This window comes from Rattus norvegicus, chromosome 3, assembly GCF_021556685.1.
Source record: "Rattus norvegicus strain SHRSP/BbbUtx chromosome 3, alternate assembly SHRSP_T2T, whole genome shotgun sequence".
Lineage (NCBI taxonomy): Eukaryota > Metazoa > Chordata > Mammalia > Rodentia > Muridae > Rattus > Rattus norvegicus.
The window spans coordinates 60,007,499-60,029,342 of NC_141536.1; the positions used below are offsets into that span (position 1 = coordinate 60,007,499).

The 21,844-nt window shown below is 37.6% G+C and overlaps 1 protein-coding gene across 1 annotated transcript in view; it reads left to right on the plus strand.

Moving 5' to 3' along the window:
- Positions 1-21,844, plus strand: part of Agps (alkylglycerone phosphate synthase) — a 98,056-nt gene that overhangs the window by 60,098 nt on the left and 16,114 nt on the right. Inside the window, 8 exon segments of the mRNA NM_053350.2 lie at positions 1-20; positions 4,024-4,100; positions 6,030-6,142; positions 11,626-11,695; positions 13,801-13,862; positions 15,310-15,399; positions 20,675-20,774; positions 21,770-21,827. The exon segment at positions 1-20 is cut by the window's left edge and continues 32 nt beyond it. Coding sequence (NP_445802.2) covers positions 1-20; positions 4,024-4,100; positions 6,030-6,142; positions 11,626-11,695; positions 13,801-13,862; positions 15,310-15,399; positions 20,675-20,774; positions 21,770-21,827 — 590 coding nt within the window.

Consider the following 21,844-nt stretch of genomic DNA (forward strand, 5'->3'; position numbering starts at 1 on the left):
CAACCAGCAGTTTCAGTTTGGTGAGTAAAGAATGGTAGTTTGAAAGTGTGCTCTGTTAGCCTCCAAAAGTTTCAGAGAAGAAGGGTACTTGTCATGGTCTGCCCTTCACGGGGCACTCCGCCCAGTGAGGACTCGCACAGTCTTGTCAAAGAGAGTGCACTGGTGGAGGAGGGCTGTGGACAGCATAGGTGTTTGGGTTGCTGGTGAAGCTATGCCTCATTCATGGAACTTTCTCAAGGTGGAAGAGGAACGTGAGGAAAGGCTTCTGTAAGAGACTACACTTGATCTGAATATTAAAGGGGAAATGGAGGCTCGAGTCTTCTTTCCTCCCAGACTTGATCCCTTGTTGGCAAAGCTGGGCTTGTGAAAGCACAATAGCATGATTTAGAGCCTTCCAGATATGTGTGTGGATATCATCCTGTCTGCAGTGGACTTTCTTTGTGGAGGGGGCGTCAGTCGCCCTGGCGACTCTTTTCTTGCGACAGCTCTTTCTGATGGTATTATTCAGGGTGAGTTAGGAGGATCTGGAATGGATGGGGGTGAAGCTTCAGGTGGTGCAGCAGTAGAGTGGCAAATCTGAAGTGCCCTGAGCAGAGGGGCAGCAGAGGAAAAGAGGGCAGGTTTTCAGGGCAGCCATCATCCACCTCACCTGGCAAGCTTAGGAAGATTGAGACATATCCAGGCATTAATTGGTTGATTGGCGATGGAGGGAACATATAGTACAGTGGATTTGGGGTGTTGCTGGGATGTTTGTAATACAAAGGCCCCTGGGTTGACTATGATGTTTTTGTTTGCTCTCTTTATTAGTATATATTTATTGTACAGAGTGTTGGCTTTCATAATGAGAATGTCTTTCAACTATATCATATTTTGACCATATGCCATAGATCTCTCCCCTGTGGCCAACCATTTTCCCCTCTAGGTTATAGCATTTTTAATTCCTTGGTATCCATTGAAGAGTCTGTCTGTATATTCTCTCATGGCTTCATGATTAAGCAATTAAAAGAGTAATTCTTAGCACAGCAAGTATCATCCAGTATCCTGCACCAGCCATGTTGCTGATTGATGAATGTTTATGTCATATGGTTAATGAGGTATAAGGCTTATTATTAATTATAATATTTTCAATTTTTTATTTCTCCTGGTTCAACCCTTAATACAGTATACTGAAATGATCTATTTTCAGTATTTTGACATGATCCACGTATTTTACTTTATGGATGAGGCTTCTCAAATTTAAGGAATAGTTTTATGTTTCTATGTTCCTGTCCTTATCACATTGCACGTACATTTAGGTGTTGGTTGAATTAATCATTGAACTGGCAAAATAGTAAAGGTCTCCTAGGTAGCTGTGGCACAGTGCTGAGAACAAGGATAATATCACAATTTCTCATATACCACCTTTTAGCTGCTCTTCACGGAGATGAGTCTACAAGCTGTGAGTGGTAGAGAGTTGTGATCAAACTCAGTTTGCCTGATTTCAAAGCTCCGTGCATTAGCTGTGTCAGATCACTTTAGAAATACACTGTTAACAAATCCCTTTAAATGAATTAACCTACTACCATGAAATTGATACTGTCTGCTAATCAATGCTAATACTTTCTGACTAAGAAATTTAAAAAATAATTTATTATAAAGATAAAGCACACTAACCAAAATATATTTAGCATATAATAGTGTGGTAGGCATCAGTAACTTGATGAAAAAAAATAAAAGATAGTGCCCTCTCTCCCCCTCTTCTTCCTCTTCCTCCTCCTCCTCCTCCTCTTCCTCCTCCTCCTCCTCCTCCTCTTCCTCCTCCTCTTCCTCCTCCTCCTCTTCCTCCTCCTCCTCCTCCTCCTCCTCCTCCTCCCCCTCCTCCTCCTCAAGAATCATATTGTATAGTAGCTTTCAAACCATTCATTGGGTTATACTGTTATCAAATAGCTGGAATTGTGAAGGTTGGAGTAGTTAGATCTTTAGCTTTTATTCATTATTTTTTGTATTACTCTCCATGTGTATAAATTATTGATCATTGCTGGCTTTTTTTTTTTTTATTAACTTGAGTATTTCTTATATACATTTCGAGTGTTATTCCCCCTCCCCCTTCCCCTTCCTTATGGGTGTTCCCCTCCCAACCCTCATTGCTGGCTTTTATAAACTCTTAGCAGAGGAGAGGCCCTGCCTCAGCCTTTGTAAATGGTAATGAAGCACTGCTTTTAAATAAAAGAGAGAAACTCCAAAAATAAAAAGTAGAAGATAGTGACGTCTTCAAGTTATTATTAATGGTCAACCCATCTAAAGTTAGTATTACTTTTATTATAATTGATTTAATTCATTATTGTGGATAGATGTGGCCGGCTTCCATCATTGTAATGGGAAGGTGCCAATCAGAGTCAGTAGAATAAGGTGATTGTGTATCCTTAAGGCTTATTTACACGGGATTAGAACATTTGGAGTTCTCATTCATTGTGTAAAGATAAATGGATTTGAAGACTTGTATAAAGCGTAATTTAAGTCTTTTGCAGGAAAGGCATACTCAGTACCTTAGTGGTACTGGTGATAAAAGCTAGGCTTCAGGCTTGCTAGGCAAACATCTCCCACTGAGTGATAGCTCAGCTCTCTTTTTACTTTTTGAGGCAAAATCTCAAGTTGTCCAGGCCCGCCTCGAACTCAGTTTTAGTTCAGGTAGGCCTTGAACTTTGAATTCTTCTGCCTCATCCCCCTTGAATATCGGGGATTACAGCCCTGAGCCCCCAGGCGTAGCTCAACAATGTTTATGTGTTTATTTTCTGTTATTAATATAGGGTAGGTCCTAATTGGTTAAAAAAAAAAAAAAAGGTGAGCATTCTGATGATGTGCTTTTTCCAAGTTTATAAAATGCTAAAATTATTTTTTAAAGCATAGTTGTCCTGGAGAAACATTTATAAAATCTTTCGGGAAAGAAAAGTTCCTAAACACATCAGCTTTGGATTTGGGGCTCAGGGACACTGCTGGGTTCGCTTCCGTCCACCCCACCTTCACTTTCTCTGTTTGTCCGTCTCTCTCTCTCCACTGTCTCGGCTGTAGCAGGGATAGCTATCTCTTAGTCTCTACATAAGACCTAGTGTACTAAGTATTTCTCTAACCTACTTTCCTTACTACAATTAGCAAAAATGTAGCAAGTAAGTATTATATATTAAAACTCTCACTAAAATAGATGGATTGGCACAAAAGACTGGCCTTGGTTGTTTTAGAAATAGCTAGTTTGCTGTTTGCATTTCTTTTAAAGGAAGATCTTATACTTTAGAATCCTCAACCTTAGAAGACTAGAAAAAAAACTTTATTTGAAGACAATTTTAGGTTTGCTAAGTACTTGATTCTTTTTTAAAATTCTGCATCAACAGGATGGCATGTTTTTCTGAATTGGGCTCTTAGCACTGAGGCCAGATGAGGGCCTTGACTGGAGTCATCCCCAGAGCTGAGAAGCTGCTTCTCTTTGAAATGATGAGAAGACAGTAGAAGGTTCTCATTCAATTAGGCTTAATCTGCAGCAGCGATGTTAATTGAGCAGGCTCTGAAATGCCACAGTTTGTGTTATTTTGGCAATTTTAACTCCCTGAGTGTGATTAAGGAAGCAATTGCTAGTTTTATGCTAAGAATTCTGGATGAGTTAAGAATTAATTAAGAAACAACTTTAAACTTTACATGGATTCCATATTTGGTTATAGTTCTGCCTGGTTTCTGTATAATTAAAAAAAAAATAATAGCAAAACCAGCCACTACTGGGTGTTCTTAAAATAAAAATTAATGAGGTGGTTTTATTGTGTGTAAACCATACCATTGAAAGATAACTGAAATTATGTATAGTATTAGTTACATGTAGGAATCTGACTGAAAAACAAACATTGTCCCATCTGAAAGAATGTAGAGGTAAAAGATCTTCATAAACATCCATATAACTCACAACTGTGACAACTCGCTTTCCTTAGGATACTAGTCATCTTTCCATTCAAAAACATGTAATTTGCTATTAATTTAAACTGTAAACTTTTCCCTTCCTAGGGCATGCTCTTAAACCTCAGGTCTCCTCTATTTTTACGTCATTTTTGGATGGATTAAAAAAGTTTTATATTACAAAGGTAAGACTAAAGAAAAAAAATCTAAAATTATACATGTATTGGACATGAGTTTTCTTTTTGCCTTCTCCCCATACAAACCTCCCAAAGGGCTTTTTTTCCATGTTGTGTTGTGTTTTATGTTGGAGCAGGTATGTTAGCAACTGAACTGTTCAGTTTCAAAAGTCTTAGTCCCTGACTCTCAAGTCTGAAAACAGGCCTGCATTGAGCAGTCTCTAGCTGGCCACATTTTCTGTAGTTTGAATTTTCTTTTCTTTACAGTTGTGCTGAGAAGTGAAATGAGGGCGGGTTCATTTACTCATTTAACCTTTGATTCCTGAGAACTTTGTATAGTGTGAATCACCATGGCAACAGTGTGTGTCAGCGTGGACCACCAGGGCACTAACATGCCATTCGTTGTTGTAGCCATGAGGCTTTGTTACTGTTTGCTGTAATTAGGTAACACTTCTTGAAATTCTAGAGAGATGGAACCAACCTCCATCTTTTCATGGTATAATTTGTGTAAATTAGTTAAATATGGTTCTTGTGTTAGGGACAGTAACGTGTGTTTTCACTGTGCTCTATTACACACCCTTTGAGTAATGGAATTATCAGGTGCCTTTTGCATGGAGTTTGTAAATAGTGTTTTTCCAATCAGGCACCTCTCTTTTTAATAGTTTTTTCTTTTTGATGTCATGGATTCAAATTTGTGAATTTTCTTATGACTTGTGGCTTCTAAGTTGAGAAAACACTTTCTCTTCTAGTGTGTTCAGGAGCTTGTCACACGCCAACCCCCATTCTGTTCTTGTTTGCTCTGTTTTTGCTGGGAATGAAAGCTCAGAATCTCCTATACTAGGCAGGAGGCCTACCATTAAGCTATAGCACATCCCTCCCCAGTTTAATTAACAGTTAAAGGGTTTTGCTGTGCTTGGTTTTTGTTGTTGTTTTTGTTTATTGTGTGTGTTGTTATTTTTGTTTTATTTGATCATTTACTGTTAGAGGAAGATCTAGATTGATCTTTACCTCCTTCTCCTCCCCTGTTGCTGACCCTTGTGTCCACACTAGTGACTGTGACTAATGCCTGCTTCTTTTTAAGTTGATGCCTAAGGCATCTTGTTACATGCAATACTACCCTAGAAGACCCCACTTTGACACTGTTTGTAATGCTTTGTAACAGTGTCTGTTTTGGTTTTGAAAAGTTAAAAAGATATAATCTTGTTTTTTGCTTTAATTATTTGGAATTTCCTTTGTTACCACCATCACATGTTTGTTCATTATTCTAGAAAAATTTTACAGATTTGTACTTTTCAAATGACCACTGGGATTTTTATTATAATTGGAATATTCTAGTGTATCAATTTGGATAAGTATTGGCAAATTTGAAATAATTCATGCATCCAGGAGCATCTGTGTTATCTTTTTTTCCATAGTGAATTTACATATTTCTCTTTAAAATTAGTTTTGGTTCTCTGCACACACGAGGTCTTTTCTGGTAATGTTATGTGATGTCACAGTTGGTTTGTGGAGATGTTGTTAGCTCCAACCAGCTGCTTTGCTCTACTGTATTGTAATTTGTGTTTGGTTTTTTCAATGACAGTTAAAGTTCGGGCAGGCTACCTGTTGTATTATTATGTCAGTAGGTATTTATAATACCAGGGTACGTTTTGAAATATGATGTATTTCACACACCTCAGTTTCTTGTGTTCCTGTAGTGCTGGGCATCAGGCCCTGGGCTTTGTGCAGGCCAGGCGAGTGCTCACCGATGAGCTGTTCTCCTGGCAGTCAGTACCTGCATCAGGCGCTCTTGTGAATGGGAGTGGAAAGCTTCAAAGCTCACTATTTAGCAGGCTGCTGTAATTGAGGCCAAATAAAAAAGCAAAGAGCAAAATGTATTTCCGTTTACTGTTTTACTGGCTTCCCTGTAATAATAAGATTTTATTTTATATTTCGTAGTTTAAAGGATTTGATCCAAATCAAATAAGCGTAGCCACATTACTGTTCGAGGGAGACCGTGAGAAGGTTCTTCAGCATGAAAAACAAGTGTATGACATCGCAGCAAAATTTGGGTATGGCTTATAGTTTACAACCAAGAGGAAGTGTGCTAAAGGTGTGGTGGCTTCATACAGTCTACATGTGTCTGCATTTCTGATTTCTAATCTTAATTTATGAACAGAAGCTTAATATTTTTACTCCAAAATTTATAGGAAGAATGGTTTGTTGCTTTGACCTAATTTTATACATATATACAATGTGTCTGTTTATTATATAATGCATTACTTTTACCTAATTTTACATATGTAATGTATATGTGTTATACAGTGCTAAATATTTTGCTTTTCCTAGATTTTTGTGTGAATGACAGTTTTGTGATGTGTTATTTGTTTTGTAAGAATGAGGCAAAATTGTCAGGTTACTACTTCATATATAAAGCATGCTGCTAGTGTGTTTTTAGAAGGAAATTATGTTTAGTCTGTGGTATTTGATAAATTATCTATACTCCACCCCCTGTCACTTAACTATTTTACATTGGTATAAAGAAACAGAAAACACTTTGCATCTATAATGAACTGAATAATGATAGGGTGGTTTCTGTCTGCTTGATGGATTGTAAGACTGATGGGTGAGAGCTCAGTGATCTGCCATTTGTCAGGGCCGTGTTCCCCCCTCCCTTCTCAGGTGCAGAAGTCAACAACTAGTCTCTGACCCAGCCTTTCCCATTTGTCCAGGGTTTAGTGCAGACCTAACATTAAGCTAGCTCTCAACTCCATAAAGACTTACCTTTCTTTCTTTATCTTTTGTCTTAAACTCACTTAAGTTGAGGATAAGTGCTTTACAATGTCCCAACTTGTGTATATGTTAACATGGCTCTTTATATCTATGACTGTTTGAAATTAGTATTAAAATAAAATACTGTCTTAGAGTGAGAAACAGTCTAATGTTAGATTTACATTTTACTTTCTTAGGCACTGTCTTTGAACATTGGAAATAAATCCCTCTTTTATGATTGCTGTATTCTGAAACTACAAGCAGAATTTTAATTTCCTTAAAATTCTATTTCCTTAAAATTTTCTAATAAAATGCAACGTTTTATTTCCTTAAAGTTACCTCTCTTTTCTCTAATTTTCCATGGTTGTTACTGTTAACTTTTTTTTCTTGAATTGCTAAAGTTCTAAGATAGACTGAATGTCTAAATGGATTTTAAACCTCTCTAGCTTTTGAATTGTATATTTTTCCAGTTTCTAAGTGATATAGAATACAAACATAATTTACTAAAAGACTTTTTTCCCTTTAAAAAAAGTACTAGTGAGAAAGGATATTTAAGCTGAAAAAAATTTCTGTATTTGCTGTAGCCTGAAATATTAGAAACTGAAGTTTTAAATTTTTTTATTTATATATTTACTCTTGTTCTCAGCCAAAACAACAACAAAACAAAATTAAAACAGCAACAAACCCTGGGAAATGATCCTTATGTATTAAAATATTTAATTGAATATCTAAAATTTCAGAAGTACTAAGATGAAAGGGGAAAGAGCATTTTGCTGTAACGTCTGAGTTGCAGGATGTGCGGTTAATTTGCTTAGGTCCGCCTCCGTCCTCTCCCATCCCCTCGGGACAGCTGTGGGAGTCCTGCTGCTCTTCATCACTGTCCAGAGGGCAGCTGAAGATGACAGTAGCAGTAGTGCACCACATTCACCAATGTAGTGCTGAAGGCTAGTGATGGAAAGGGGCTGTTTTACCTCACACGTAGATTTTGTAAGACTTAGGACAAGCTACTTGTGTTTGATTTAAACAACGTTTTAAATGAGTTAATGACACTCAATTTTTTTCCTGATTTTTTTTTTCCTGATTTTTTTTTTCCTGCTCTATTCTTCCTAATTATTATTTTATTTGAGAAGTTATATTTTAACCTTTAGGTCTATATCAGAGCCACTTTATCAGTTTTATTTGAGCTACCAACTGTTATAAATGTTGCTAACACCAGTTTTATTTTCCCACAAGAAATTTCACTTACAAGAAAAAGTGAATCATGTCTGAGAGTTCAACCTTCTCAAGATAATTTTGGACAATTGTAATAATCTTGCTTACTTTTAAGTAAACATATATCAAATTTATCTATTAAAAATAGGTTTCATTAATGGGATCAACTTAAAGAAAAGAGCAGCTAAGGCCTTGACTAGGATTGGAGACTCCGTTTCTTTTTGCTGGATTTACTTCTTGCTTAAAATTAAGTTCTTCTAGTCTGTCTGTCTAGCTGCTCGCATTAAATATATAAATCTGTGTTTGATTGATACAGGTCATTATTAGGAAAATGACTAGGGGCTATTTTGATTTTTATTACTTAGAAATACATTGTCTTGGTTTTCTGGCTTTCCTGTTCTCAGTAGACATGAGTTTTGTCACAGTTACAAAAGACTTGTGGATATTTTCTGGCTTGAATGCTGCTGTGCCGTCTCAGAGTCTGCTCTCATGTCTCTGTGCGTCAAGCGGGAGGAAGGCGCCACCACACTTCTTTCTGCTAACGTTTTCATATGTCAGCTGTGCTTGTGCATTTTGTTTTTGATTAGGGCATTGTTAATCCATCCTTTATTTCCTTTCTTTTTTGTCTTGTGTTCTTATTACTCGTTAGCTAAACTTGACTGTTTTCAAGTGGCATCCTCCCATCATGTAGACTGTTTTATCTGTTAATGTACCCGGTCGGCCTCCCTGTGCCCCCACTCCAGCACCTATTGAGTCTCAACACCAATGACCCAGTGGACGTAAGAGCCAGATGCTAAGGAACCACCCTTTGGTTGTTTCTCCATGTTTGCTGGAAAAACACTGTACTGTCTAGGAGCTACGTGAGCCTCACCGTCAGTCGTCAGGACAGATGCTTGACAGTTCCCATGGGATGTAGGGCAGTTCCTTACCATTATTTTACAGTGCTCTTAAGTTGTGTGATATAATTCAGCATGGGAGGGATTAGTTTGAGCAAATGGCCCTTTAACCTAAAATGAGAGTGTGGCTTTCCTGTCTGTTAAGCTACCTGCTCCTTCTTTAAATATGTTTAAGAACCTTGCGAAGGATGTCTGAAATGTGTGAGAATAAGTAGTAGTTGATGGACTTCAACTTAGAAATAAAGCAATTTGAATGTAACTATAATTTTTTTGAATGGTTACAAAATCAATAGTTTTATTTTTTAGTTTTATGATTGCTTGCATATTGTATCTTAATTTGGTTTTGGCTAAATTAACAGTTCTGAAACAACAGGAACAACAAAAACCCAAAACCCAACCCCCCCCCCAAAAAAAAAATGAGGAAAGACTCCAAAAGCTAAATTTACTAGAAAAGTTACAATTTATAAAAAGTTAAGCCCAAATTGCCCTTTATTCTCTTTCAGGGCTTATGAATATAGGATGGATATCCAATTACAGGGTTTTTAAAAAATTGTAGTTGTTGTTGTTATTCCTACTTGTGATTTTTTTAATTTTATTTTAAATTCTTATTTATGTCTTTGTGTGTGTGTCCAGTGTGTATGTGCACTTGGTGCCCACTGAAGCCTTGTGGCAGTTTATCTGGAGCTAGAGGTACAAGCGGTTCTAAGTGACCTAGTGTGGGTACTGGCAGCCAAACTCTAGTCCCCTCCAAGGGCAACAAGCTCTCGTAATCGTACCTCATGAGCCTTTTTTCCAGCCTCTTCAGATTTTAAAAAGGCATGTGTCTATGGGTATGTTTCCTCACTGGATCCCCTATTACCAAGTAACCTCATCCAGTGAAGTAGGCAGGCTTGTTCCCCCCGCATACACACACTTGGCTCACCCCGTTTCAAAGCTTCTTCACATTCTTTCCTCTGTACTACCAGCTCCTGTGGGAACTGCTTTACTCTCTAGCTCTATACTGTTTCTTCTCATTAGCCCCAGAGCCTGACTTCATTTTTGGTGTCTACTTAAGCTAGGAGCCCATCTGCATCCCTCTAAGTCCTTGACATAATAATTTTGTGGTTCTATAACTTTATTTGTCTCTCTGCCTCAACCTCACATCCAACCCAGGATTAACTTTCTGCTTTGAGTCATTGGACTTGAGCTGTATGTTGCTGGTTCATTGGCATTGTGCTTATAAAATGGCGCTCTTCCTTTGCCCCAGTCTTAAGTGATTGTAAACTGGAGCTGCTCTGGCAGTTCTTTCCATCTTCGTTGAGTCTGGCTAGATTCTAAAGGCAGATTTCTCCTGGATGTCCATGTAACTTTTGTCTGATAATAGAAAAAGTATAAATAAAACCTATTTTCTGAAGGTAGGAGAAAACAGTATTCATTGACTATCTTTTAAAATGTTTTGTGATTATTTATTTTCTTTTGTTATGTGTATGAATGTTTTACCTGTATTAATGTACCACAAGCATACCTTGTAATCGAGCAGAAGAGATCAGAAGCACGGGTTATAGGTGGTTATAGAACACACCTGACGCTAGAGTTACAGATGGTGTGAGTTCCATGTGATTGCCTGGAACTAAACCCTGGTCCTCTGCCAGAGCAGCAAAGCCAGCTCTCCAAATCCTTATTCATTGTCTTTTAAAATAAGAACTTTGGCAAACCAGAAAACTAGGATGAGATTTTATGATATATAAATTAATTCTCACTAAATCACCTAACACGGTTTCTCTGGATACAACTATTTCAGAATGCGAGTTAATTTGCACACTCACGGTATTAAGGTTTGAGGTGCTGTTTCTGTACTGTTCTGCATCTGCATTATGAATTTCTATGTGTTTATCTCTAGTTTAAACAATGAATCCCATGAGCTAAGTATCGTGTGTTTGAGAACTTCTTGTTATTTGGAAATTCCTAGTCACTAACCACACATTTTTATATACGAGACTATGTGAGTTTCAGAATAAAAATCTAATGATGGTTCAGAACCCCTCATGTTTAGGACCAAAGCGTTTCTGGTTTCAGAATTTTCCAAATCCTTATCTATTTTCCATTTATTTCATGAGATACCTTGAGGGTGAGCCATGTGTTTAAGCCTAGCATTGATTTGTTCACTTTATGTAAATAAACTGGAGTTAGTTTTATAGAGTATTTCTGGTATACCTAGTTTTTATGCAGCCTTCTGGGTAAAATTCTCGTGTACCTGTCCACTGTGTCATTCTGTTAGCAGCAGAATGTTTTGAACCTTGTAGCATCTCAGAGTTCATATTCAGATGAGGGATACTGAGCTGATATGCATAAAATAAGGATAAAACATCGTGTTTGTGAAGGCTGAGTTCATCTGAATTCATTTTTATTAGTAGTACTTTCTTTGCTCTTTTAAGATAGGGACATTTAGTAGGGACATTTAGCTCAGAGGATAAAAGTTTGAAGTCAGGTGACTAAGCAGTAATATTTAAATGTTTTCAGTTATTATTCTAGCTATTCTCTTGATAGCTGGTACATCATGGTTAGTAAGATTAAGATAAAATGAGTATAACATTTTAATCTGTTTAGCAGTTATTTTGAGATGTTGTTATCAGTTTGGCTTTTTTATTTTTATTTCTTCACCTAAATTATATTGACAGTTTGCTCCTTGTTTACAGTGGTCTGGCTGCTGGAGAAGATAACGGGCAGAGGGGTTATTTGCTGACTTATGTCATTGCATACATGCGTGTAAGTTCTATTTCTTCACTGGCTGTCTTAATTACTTTCCTATTGCTGCAACAAAACACCATGACCAAGGAAGGCATCTTATAAAAGAAAACATTTAATTTACAATTGCAGAGGATTAGAGTCTGTGATTATTATGACAGGAAACATGGCGGCAGGCAGGCAGGCAGGCAGGCAGGCAGGCAGGCAGGCAGGCAGGCACTGGAGCAGTAGCTAGGAGCTCCCTCATTATCCACAAGTAGGAGACAGGAGTGCAGACTGGGAATGGCATGGACTTTTGAAACCTGAAAGACTACCCCAGTGGTTCATCTCCTCCAAGAAGGCCACACCTCCTAATTCTTCCCAAATGGTTCTATGAACTGAGACCAAACATTCAAATGAATGAGCCTTGGAGGCCATTCTCATTCAAACCACCACATTGACTTTTTGTTTTTTGAGCTGTTTATTTGTTTGTTGCTTAGAATGGATAAAATTGCCTTGTTTTCATAAGTCTTAAGCTACTGTAATTTAGCGTATCATTTTTACTTGAACCCTGGTGTGCTGTGACTTTTCAGAAGCTCGTTTAAGATGTTTTGTATGTGCTTTTGAAAAATTTAGGCAATGTAATGTCTTTCTGCCTTTTATAAATGGAGCCAGCCTGTGGCTGAAAGTTACTGTGCACTCTGTTTACAAGAGGCTTCACTGTTCATACTTACGTTATGTCTGTTGTGGTCACTGTTATAAAACCAGCCTTTTGATAATCTAGTTTTTCATATATTCATTTATTTTTATCTTTTTCAGTTTTGGCTGTCACAGACTCAAGTTTTCTGATTGAAGTTATTTTTATTTACTTAATTTATTTTAAAGTTTAATTTTTAGTAATTTTAATGATTTTATTTAAAAAGATATGCTGGATTCCATAGTGAAAATTTGACTTTCCCAAGAGATAAAATTTCTAGTTTTCTAGTTGGAAATTGTTTTGAGGGAAACATTTATAAAAACATACTTTTTAAATTATTATTCTCAAAAAACACAACGTGTTTTCATTTTAGAATACCTCATCCTCATTAAGGTCTGCTTTTTTTTTTTTCTTTTTCTTTTCTTTTTTTCAGAGCTGGGGACCGAACCCAGGGCCTTGCGCTTGCTAGGCAAGCGCTCTACCACTGAGCTAAATCCCCAACCCCTTAAGGTCTGCTTTCATATTGTAATGATTAGTCAGTGTCCCAGCCCAGGTTCTCACATGGAAAGCAGACTGATTGCACATTCCCTGTGTTCGAAACCCTGGTGAGGAGAGTGCAGATTATGAAGGGGTAGATGACCAGGGACACCTGTGTAGATTGTCTCTATTTTAGGATCTTCCTAGAAGAAATACTTGAGAGTCTATAAAATGAAGTGTTTTCTCTGAGTATATTGAGGGATATATATTGATAGGTTTATTTCCCACAGTACTGAATTCAGAATTCTAGAAAATTAATGCACCTGTAATAAGCACAGTATGATGTATTTAGAATAAATATCCAATTTTAAGGTGCATGCTAATTTTGAGGCCAAGCCAAAAAGCAAGTTTATGGGTCTTTCTTCCCAAATTTACTTTATTTTTACATAGAACACACATCTGCCTTTCCTGCTGAGCTGCCTCACCAGTTCTACTTACTTTGAACTTTAAATCTGTTTTCTAGCACACATTCCTACTGTCACAGGACGTGATTCCCAGACAAATGGGTGTGTACCACTGAGCACACATTTAGATCAGTAGGTGTCTTCCCGGCACTTAGCAGGTTTTAAGTGGCTGTTTTACTCTTTTTATATTGGCTATTTTACTACTTTGGCCACTACAAATCTATTCTCTAATCTTTTCTACATACGAAAAGCTTCCGAGGTAGACTCCATTCACTAAAGAAATATTTGAGTTTCTTTTCTGTCAGCTACTTCGTTTGCTGCTGAGTCTGTGGAGAGCAACAGACAAGGCTTCAGAGAGGTCATCTCACACTTGGGAACTTTTCTTCTTATGAGACAAAGAACAGGTTAGATTAGATCAGAGACACATTACTAATAACTGCCAGAGATTCTAGTGGTTTTATTAATTACTGCATCATTTGTAATTTCATGATTTTTGTGTGTCTTTACAGGATTTGGGTTTGGAATACTATGTAGTAGGAGAATCTTTTGAGACTTCTGCTCCTTGGGACAGGTAAAACCTAAAAAAAAGGACTTACTCTGATATACTTTATAATTGATGCATTATGTGGATATGCAATTTATCTGTGTATGGATAAGGAAGGTTTAAATTGCTTTATAAGAAACACTGAAAGAAGGAAGGTACTCTTGTTTAAATTAGTATCTGAATACCATTACTCTCAACTTCCTCCCACCCCTTTTCTAGATTAACGTAAATTTGCTTGGAACCCCAAAAAAAAACAAACATAATTGAAGTTAGCATTTTGAAGACTGTTACTAAACACAAAATGTTGTTATGTTTTTTGGCTTAGCTTAGATGATTCATTATGCTTAAATGTTCTTTTGAAGGCCTTCCTCCCAACCCCAAAGTATTAACGTTCTTAGCCTTCTTCTGCAATGTACTATTTAGCTTTGATGTGTGTGTGTAGATTTAACAAGGTCTTCACTTGTGTTTAAGTGATTTCTGAAAGAAACCTATTATAAAATATTAAGCATAATTTCCATTTTTAAATTTAAACAAAATGTTGGTACTAAGACACATTGTAGAAAATGTCTTTGGTAGGATGCATAGGAAGTATTTTCTAGGTTTCTCTCCTGGAAACATACCTACATCCACACATCTTAATCTACTGTGGCCTTGAGTTTTGGTGTACTGGTTATCAGATTTCAAGAATTGTTTTCAGACTGACCAGTTTCTAGGATCTACTCAAAAAGTGCATTCTTTTTAGAACATGTTTTCAGTCAGTCTATATGATTCTCCCTGTCCTTGAACCTGCCATGCTGCCTAAACAGAGAACTTGTGATCTTTTTGCCTTGGCCTCTGGTATTTGAATTACATGCATGAACTACCACACTTCTGCTTTTTTTTAAAAAAACAAATTTTGAAGGTACCTTTTTCACAAGGGGACTACATCTTAAAAAATAAAAAGAATTGTCAGCTGGTCACTAGCTTTGGAGCACTAGTTTGGCAGGCAGTGCTGTTGATGACTTTAGTTGGCCATGTCTCTCCTTGTGTGAAGGGGGGATTTCAGTCTGTGCATTTTTTTTTTAAAGATTTTATTCATTTATTATATGTAAGTACACTGTAGCTGTCTTCAGACACACCAGAAGAGGGCATCAGATCTCATTACAGATGGTTGTGAGCCACCATGTGGTTGCTGGGATTTGAACTCAGGACCTCTGGAAGAGCAGTTGGTGCTCTTAACCACTGAGCCATCTCTCCAGCCCCAGTCTGTGCATTTTGACGTTGACTCAGACCTTCAGCCTTTTGTCAGTGGAGTTAGTATAGTGCTACCTTTTTAGTGTTACAATTTTTTTACCTGCTAATATTCTCTTATCTTTTTATTCTTCTAACTATAGAGACCAGTCAATTAAACAAATATGTAAATATATGAACTGATAAAGGAAAAATAAAAAATAGCGTAAGAAAACTTCATGTTGTATTCAATTATCTTTCGTAGGGTTATAGATCTGTGTAGAAATGTAAAAGAAAGGATAAGAAGGGAATGCAAAGAAAGGGGAGTTCAGTTTGCGCCTCTTTCTACGTGCAGGTGAGTTTCCACGCTTATTCACACTCATTCTGGAAAGAACTGCTCATAAACGTTTACTGTGGTGTGGGTGGATATGTGTGTATGAGCTGTGCATCGATGTGGATGTGTGTGCCACGGCGCAAATGTGGAAGTCATAGGACTTTGCATAGCAAGCACTTTTACCCATGGAGCCATCCCAGTGCTATTAAAGTATTGTTTTTAAACAGTTGCAAAATACAGTTTTCCAGCTAAGAAGTAGCTTTGGCCTGTTCCATGTAGCAAACTTCTGAATATCTCACCACATTGTTAGAACTGGGTCTCAATCCTTAGCTTCTGAAACAAGAAACACTGGTTCCCAAATGAGCTTTCTGCTCTCAGAACCCTGGACAAAGGAATCCCTTTTTACTCCCTGGAGCTACAAACTACAGTGGAGACATAGAAACGGTTTTGTGTGCATATGGGGCGGGGGGAGAGTGAGCGCTCACAGTGTGTGAGAGTGTGTGTGTGTGTGTGTCTGTGTGTTGGGAGGGGTGTATAAACCTTTATGAAAGGAGTGAAAGACTCAAGTGATAATTAAACTCGTTGCTTACCAATAGATGTTTCTTTGATAATACAAATATTCTGTATTTTTGCCATTAAGTTTGGTAGCTACAAGTCATACTGTTTAGTGAGTGACTGAAATGTTGCTTGTATGAAATTTTTAAAAATCATTTTAAGTTTTAAAAATTGAGAAACCAAGAAGAATAATGAGTGAGGTTTGCAGAGTAGCTCATAAAAGAGCAGATCTGACACCAAGGCACAATGTAACACAATTAAACTGTTCTCAAGACAATTCATAAAAGGACGAAATGCATTGCACCTAGTTTTATGACCTAATAAAACTAAAATGTACATTCACCCTGCTGGGAAGGTGTATGTACGTATCTGTAACCTGTATCTTTCTTCCATGTGCGATAAGGACTGGTTAACTGGTTTTATCTTTTTTTATTAAATAGTAGTCCCAAAGGGAGTTTTGTTCTGAGAAGGGACCCTTTACATTTATAGTGTTAATTTTATATGTAAATACCATTTACATGTGTCAAGACAAGAGATGAACATTTGACTCTCTAGAAAGGTATTAAACTAATTTAAAATGTAGAATAAATGACAGTCAGAACAGATATGGAAAGAGAACCTTAAAAAAGGGATAACCCCAACTGCCAGTGTCCACTGTGTAGCTGCCTCACATTGTTACTGTGTATGTGCATCTGTGTCCGTTGAGGGGAACACCTCAGGAGCACATCTTTAGTATTAGGGATACACACTACTTAGAATGTAAAGGAGTACAATAAATGTAACTTGGAAGCAGTGTGTGTCTCTGTTAAGTGTAGCTGATGTTGGACCTCTAGAGCAAGTGTATTCAGCATCAGGCATTTCCTGTGTGAGTCTGTCGCTGGCTTACAGTGCTTTTAGAGTGTAATGGCACTGAAGCTCACCAACTCAGCCAGTCTTCTGTTACTCTCAGGAACTGCACAGTAGCTCAGTTCTGCTGGCTACTGCAGGTGTGCCAAGCATAATTGAGGTCTGGTAAACTATGGTTTTTGGTAGCTACATATACCCAACATACAACATTTTTACCTCACAATGCAATTTTTTACATACTTCTATCATTAAGTTCGGGATTGTCTACATTTCTGTTTGCGATGCTTGTTTCTCTGATTTATCTTATTTAATCTCAGCCTAGGAAGTATACTTGAAGTTTTGTTCCATCCCAGGAATCAGGGTGACATTTTAGACAGCTTTTGAAGACTCGGTATAAGACAGAATGTATCAGAAGAGTGGAGGCACTGTTCTGCTATTAGCAAGAATTTGATCTCTTCACACTCTCATTTTTTTTTAATGACAGTTTTTTCATTATTTAAACTTTTGAGTTAGGCCAAGTTTGGCTAGATCTGTTAGGTCTACAAAAATCTGTAATATATTCATCCTGAATTTGTTGAAAGTTGGCTGTCTTAGGGTTTCCACTGCTGTAATGAAACAAAAGAAGCTTGAGGAGGAAAGGGTTTACGTAGAGCTTACAGCTCTAGGATGGCACCTGTCACTGAGGGAAGTCAGGGTAGAGACTGATGCAGGAGTGCTGCTCAGCCTGCCTTCCCATAGCATCCAGGACCACCACCAGCCCACAGTCAATTTGTCCTCCCACACCACTCAGCAGTCAGGAAAAGGTACCGCAGGCCAATCTGAGGTTTGATCCCAAATTACTGGAGTTACATTGACATAAAACTAGCCAGCACAGTGGCTATGTTCTATTAAAGTTGGTTACATTTTCTATGTATCGATGTTAATGATCCTTTTATGAGTGGTGTATACTCTTAATTGCTATTAAACACACTTTACTTATCCTTTAATTTTTTTAAAAAAAAAACTTGGTTATTCCTGATTACAGCATCTTGTAGTTAAAATAGTTCTCCAAATTTTCTTAAACTTGTAAATTTGGAACTTAAAATGTAAATGTTCAAGGGATCTTTTTTAGGAGTGTGAATTAACACTAGAAGAAAAGCACAGCTGGCAAATTGACATAGCATTGTTAAACAGTTCATTTCTTCTGTTCTGAAGCACCTAACATTTGGCCAAAAGACCATTACTGTTTTAGATTAGATTCTGTTTGTATTGTGCAGTAAAAGTACTTGCTCCTCCTGTTAGATTGAGTCTTTTGTGGTTTCTCCATGGCTTGCATTTGGAGATTTAATTGTGATTGTCCAAACTCCCTTTTTGTGTGTCCTAATTGCATTTTGAAAGCCCATATATTTATTACATAGGTGATTTAAGAATCTAACATCCTCCCCATCTTTTGTATATACACATACAATATACATATGGAGTCAGAGGCAGTGCTTTAAGGTCAGGCCACTGCATCTGATCTGGTCATTTCTGTTTCTCGTGTCCTTGCTACTTACTGTGGGCTCAGTGAATAAGTAGACTGTAGTTAAGTCTGATCCTGTTTGGTGTTTGAACATCTCTCCTGCCTCTGAACTGTGTTTGTTCTGCTAACTTTGGCATGTTTGGAAGACAGACCTGTAATTCATGGTCACATTCCATCAAAGCTGTTTCTTTAGCTTCAGCGAGCTGAAGTGTTGTTGGTTTGTCTTAACATTCGAGTCAGATGGATGTTTCGTTCATTTCAGGTCAATTGGAAAAACATTTGCAGTGCTATAATTTTTTTTTAACTTTGGAGGGATAATAATCTAGACTTAGAAAAAAGTTGCAGAATAGTAGAGTTGGCCCATACAAATAGAGCTACCAAACTAGATAAGATGGATAAAGCAAAGAAGTGCAGGCCGACAGGAGCCGGATGTAGATCGCTCCTGAGAGACACAGCCAGAATACAGCAAATACAGAGGCGAATGCCAGCAGCAAACCACTGAACTGAGAACGGGATCCGCGTTGAAGGAATCAGAGAAAGGACCGGAAGAGCTTGAAGGGGCTCGAGACCCCATATGAACAACAATGCCAAGCAACCAGAGCTTCCAGGGACTAAGCCACTACCTAAAGACTATACATGGACTGACCCTGGACTCTGACCTCATAGGTAGCAATGAATATCCTAGTAAGGGCACCAGTGGGAGGGGAAGCCCTTGGTCCTGCCAAGACTGAACCCCCAGTGAACGTGATTGTTGGGGGAGGGCGGTAATGGGGGGAGGAGGGGGAGGGGAAGCCCATATAGAAGGGGAGGGGAGGAGCTAGGGGGGTGTTGGTTTGGAAACCGGGAAAGGGAATAACAATCAAATTATAAATAAGAAATACTCAAGTTAATAAAGATAAAAAAAATAAAAGCAATTTAAGAATGAAGATTTTAATTTTAACTCACAGTTCAAGATACAGAGCAGGTCAAGGCAGCATGGCCTCCAGCAGTAGTCGCATCACATCCTTAAGCAGGAAACAGGATAAATACCTGCTGCTGCTCAGTTCCAGGTTTCCACTGAGTCCAGTATCCTCTGCCCAGGGAGTGGTCCTGGCTGAAGGAAGGTAGATTTTCCTATATTGGTTAACATAATCACAGCAATCTCACAGGCATGCCCAGAGGCACATCTCCTAGATACAGCTAGATTCTGTCAAGTTGACAATTAGCAGTAACCATCACATTTTCATATACCCCCTCACTCATTTTTCCTTGTTATAAAAGTATAAAAACCAGTATTTTCTACTGTTGATTGGCCTACTAGTGTGGTTTTTAAGTTGCATGAAGCTGTTGATATTCTTTATCTGTCTTCATGTTCACCCAGTGTCTCTGTCTAGTATAACACAGATAATACAATTACACTACTCTTGTTGTCAAGCTATGTGCCCTTTTAAGAGCCATTCAACTACGCATAGAATTGTCAGTATTCCTCATGTGTTTTCTACAAGGTTTCATGTATTGACTTTAGAGCTCTTATGAATTTCTTCTAGCATTTATGCTATTTTCTCCCACCCAACTTCAATGAACTACTTTTTTCTGCCTAGAATTTCTTGATCCACAAGAATCCAGTCACATGACAGTACATTGTATTACTTTTAAGTATTTATGTATTTTACAGAGGTGACTTTGTTTGTTTTATCATCAATGTAGATTTTTTTACAATAGTGAAAATTAATTTTAAGTTCTTGGTATTTTCTTGTCTCTGTAGTTCATATTTCTTTTTCAGACATGTCTTTACTATGACAGTATAAAATTTATCCATATATATAGATGAGCAATACTAGTCCTATGCTTAAAATACGTAACATGTAACAGGAAAAAATAATTATATATTGTCAGGATAAGGGGACCCTATAAGTCAGGTTTTAGTTACATGCTATTTTGGCTCTGCACGTTAAAGCAGATCATATTTTTATATGTATACCTGACTATATTTTAAATGTTTTTAGATATACTGCTTAAAATACGATTCTGTTACTTGTTGTAAGTTCTTCAGTAAGCTCACTGAGAATGATTTTTTTTTTGTAAAATACTAAATTTTATAAGAATTTCCCTGTAATTGTGGTTACATAAAACAAAATAACCGAGTTGAGCCAAGTACTTGCAATATTGATTAACCTCACATTTAAGTAAAAGAAAGTAAAATCCTTTGTTTCCCATTATGTTCTTAGCATTGCTGTTCTGGCAACAGCTGCAGAGGAACTGACTGGCCCTTGTCCCTGGGAGTGAGAGATTGAATAGAGGATGAGATTATGGCCTGGGTAGATTTCCAGCTGATCTTATCTTTGAAATTTATAAATGTTAAGTCTGTATTCACTGAACTTAAAACCCTTTGGGGGATTTTTATCTGTCTTTTAGGGTGACGCAGACTTACGATGCAGGTGCATGTATCTACTTCTATTTTGCCTTTAACTACAGGGGAATTAGTGACCCACTGACTGTGTTTGAACAGACTGAGGTAATTTTGCATGTAGTTTTTATGTTGTTCTTTTATTTAAATAAATTTTAGTTTCAACTTAGGGATTTTAGTTTGAGTCACCTTAGTCACACATGGCTTGCCTGGCTGCTAGCCCATTGAAATGAAAGATATATTGAGTCCACTGACTTACTTACCAAATTGTCAGTCTGAAATTAATGTTGTATATTTCTTAAGTCTGTGTCTCTTTGGTTGTTACTTTCAGTGCATTATAGCCAATTATAATAGGAGCCTTTATGACTCTAAGGGTCTTTGATGTCCCTTCAGCAATCCATCCATGTGATAAGACTGTGTATAGGTCCTTGGGATTCATCACTAACAGTTTCACTTACATTTCTTAAGTGACCTAAGCTGCTGGTTTTTATAGACTCATTTGATGATGGCTATACTCCTTATTAGAAGCAGCATAGAATTCTTTACTAATACAGGATCCTTTACTAATAAATGGTTAGCTCTCAGCTAACTATTGAACTGAGTATGGGGACCCCAATGGAGGAGCTAGGGAGAGGACTGAAGGAGCTAAATGGGTTTGCAACCATAGGAAGAACAACAATATCAACCAGTCAGACCCCCCAGAGCTCCCAGGGACTAAGTCACTAAGCAAAGAGTACACTGCTGTAATTTTAAAGAGTATTTTTAAATTATCTTTTGACACATGTGCACTCAGAAGGATGGTCAGGGCCTAGCACGTTAGGAGGTTAAGCAAGGGGACAAGAAGTTTGGATTCTTTTTTTCCTCCTTCCCTCTTCCCTTTCTTTTATTCCTCCTAGATCTGTATATAGAACTAACACAATTTATCCCATGTGATTGAACTAAGAGATGCTTTCCCTAAGGGTGGTTATATAGGGAAATAAATGAAAGAGTTCAGGCAAATTGCTTGGTGCCTTTCTGGGCATCTAGGGAGAAGTCAGTAAATGTTAGTCACTCTAAAGTGAAATCCAAGTAGCGGTAACATTTTGTGTTGTTTTCACTTACAGGCAGCTGCTAGAGATGAAATCCTTGCCAATGGAGGGAGCCTGTCACATCACCATGGAGGTATTTTTAAAGGGGCA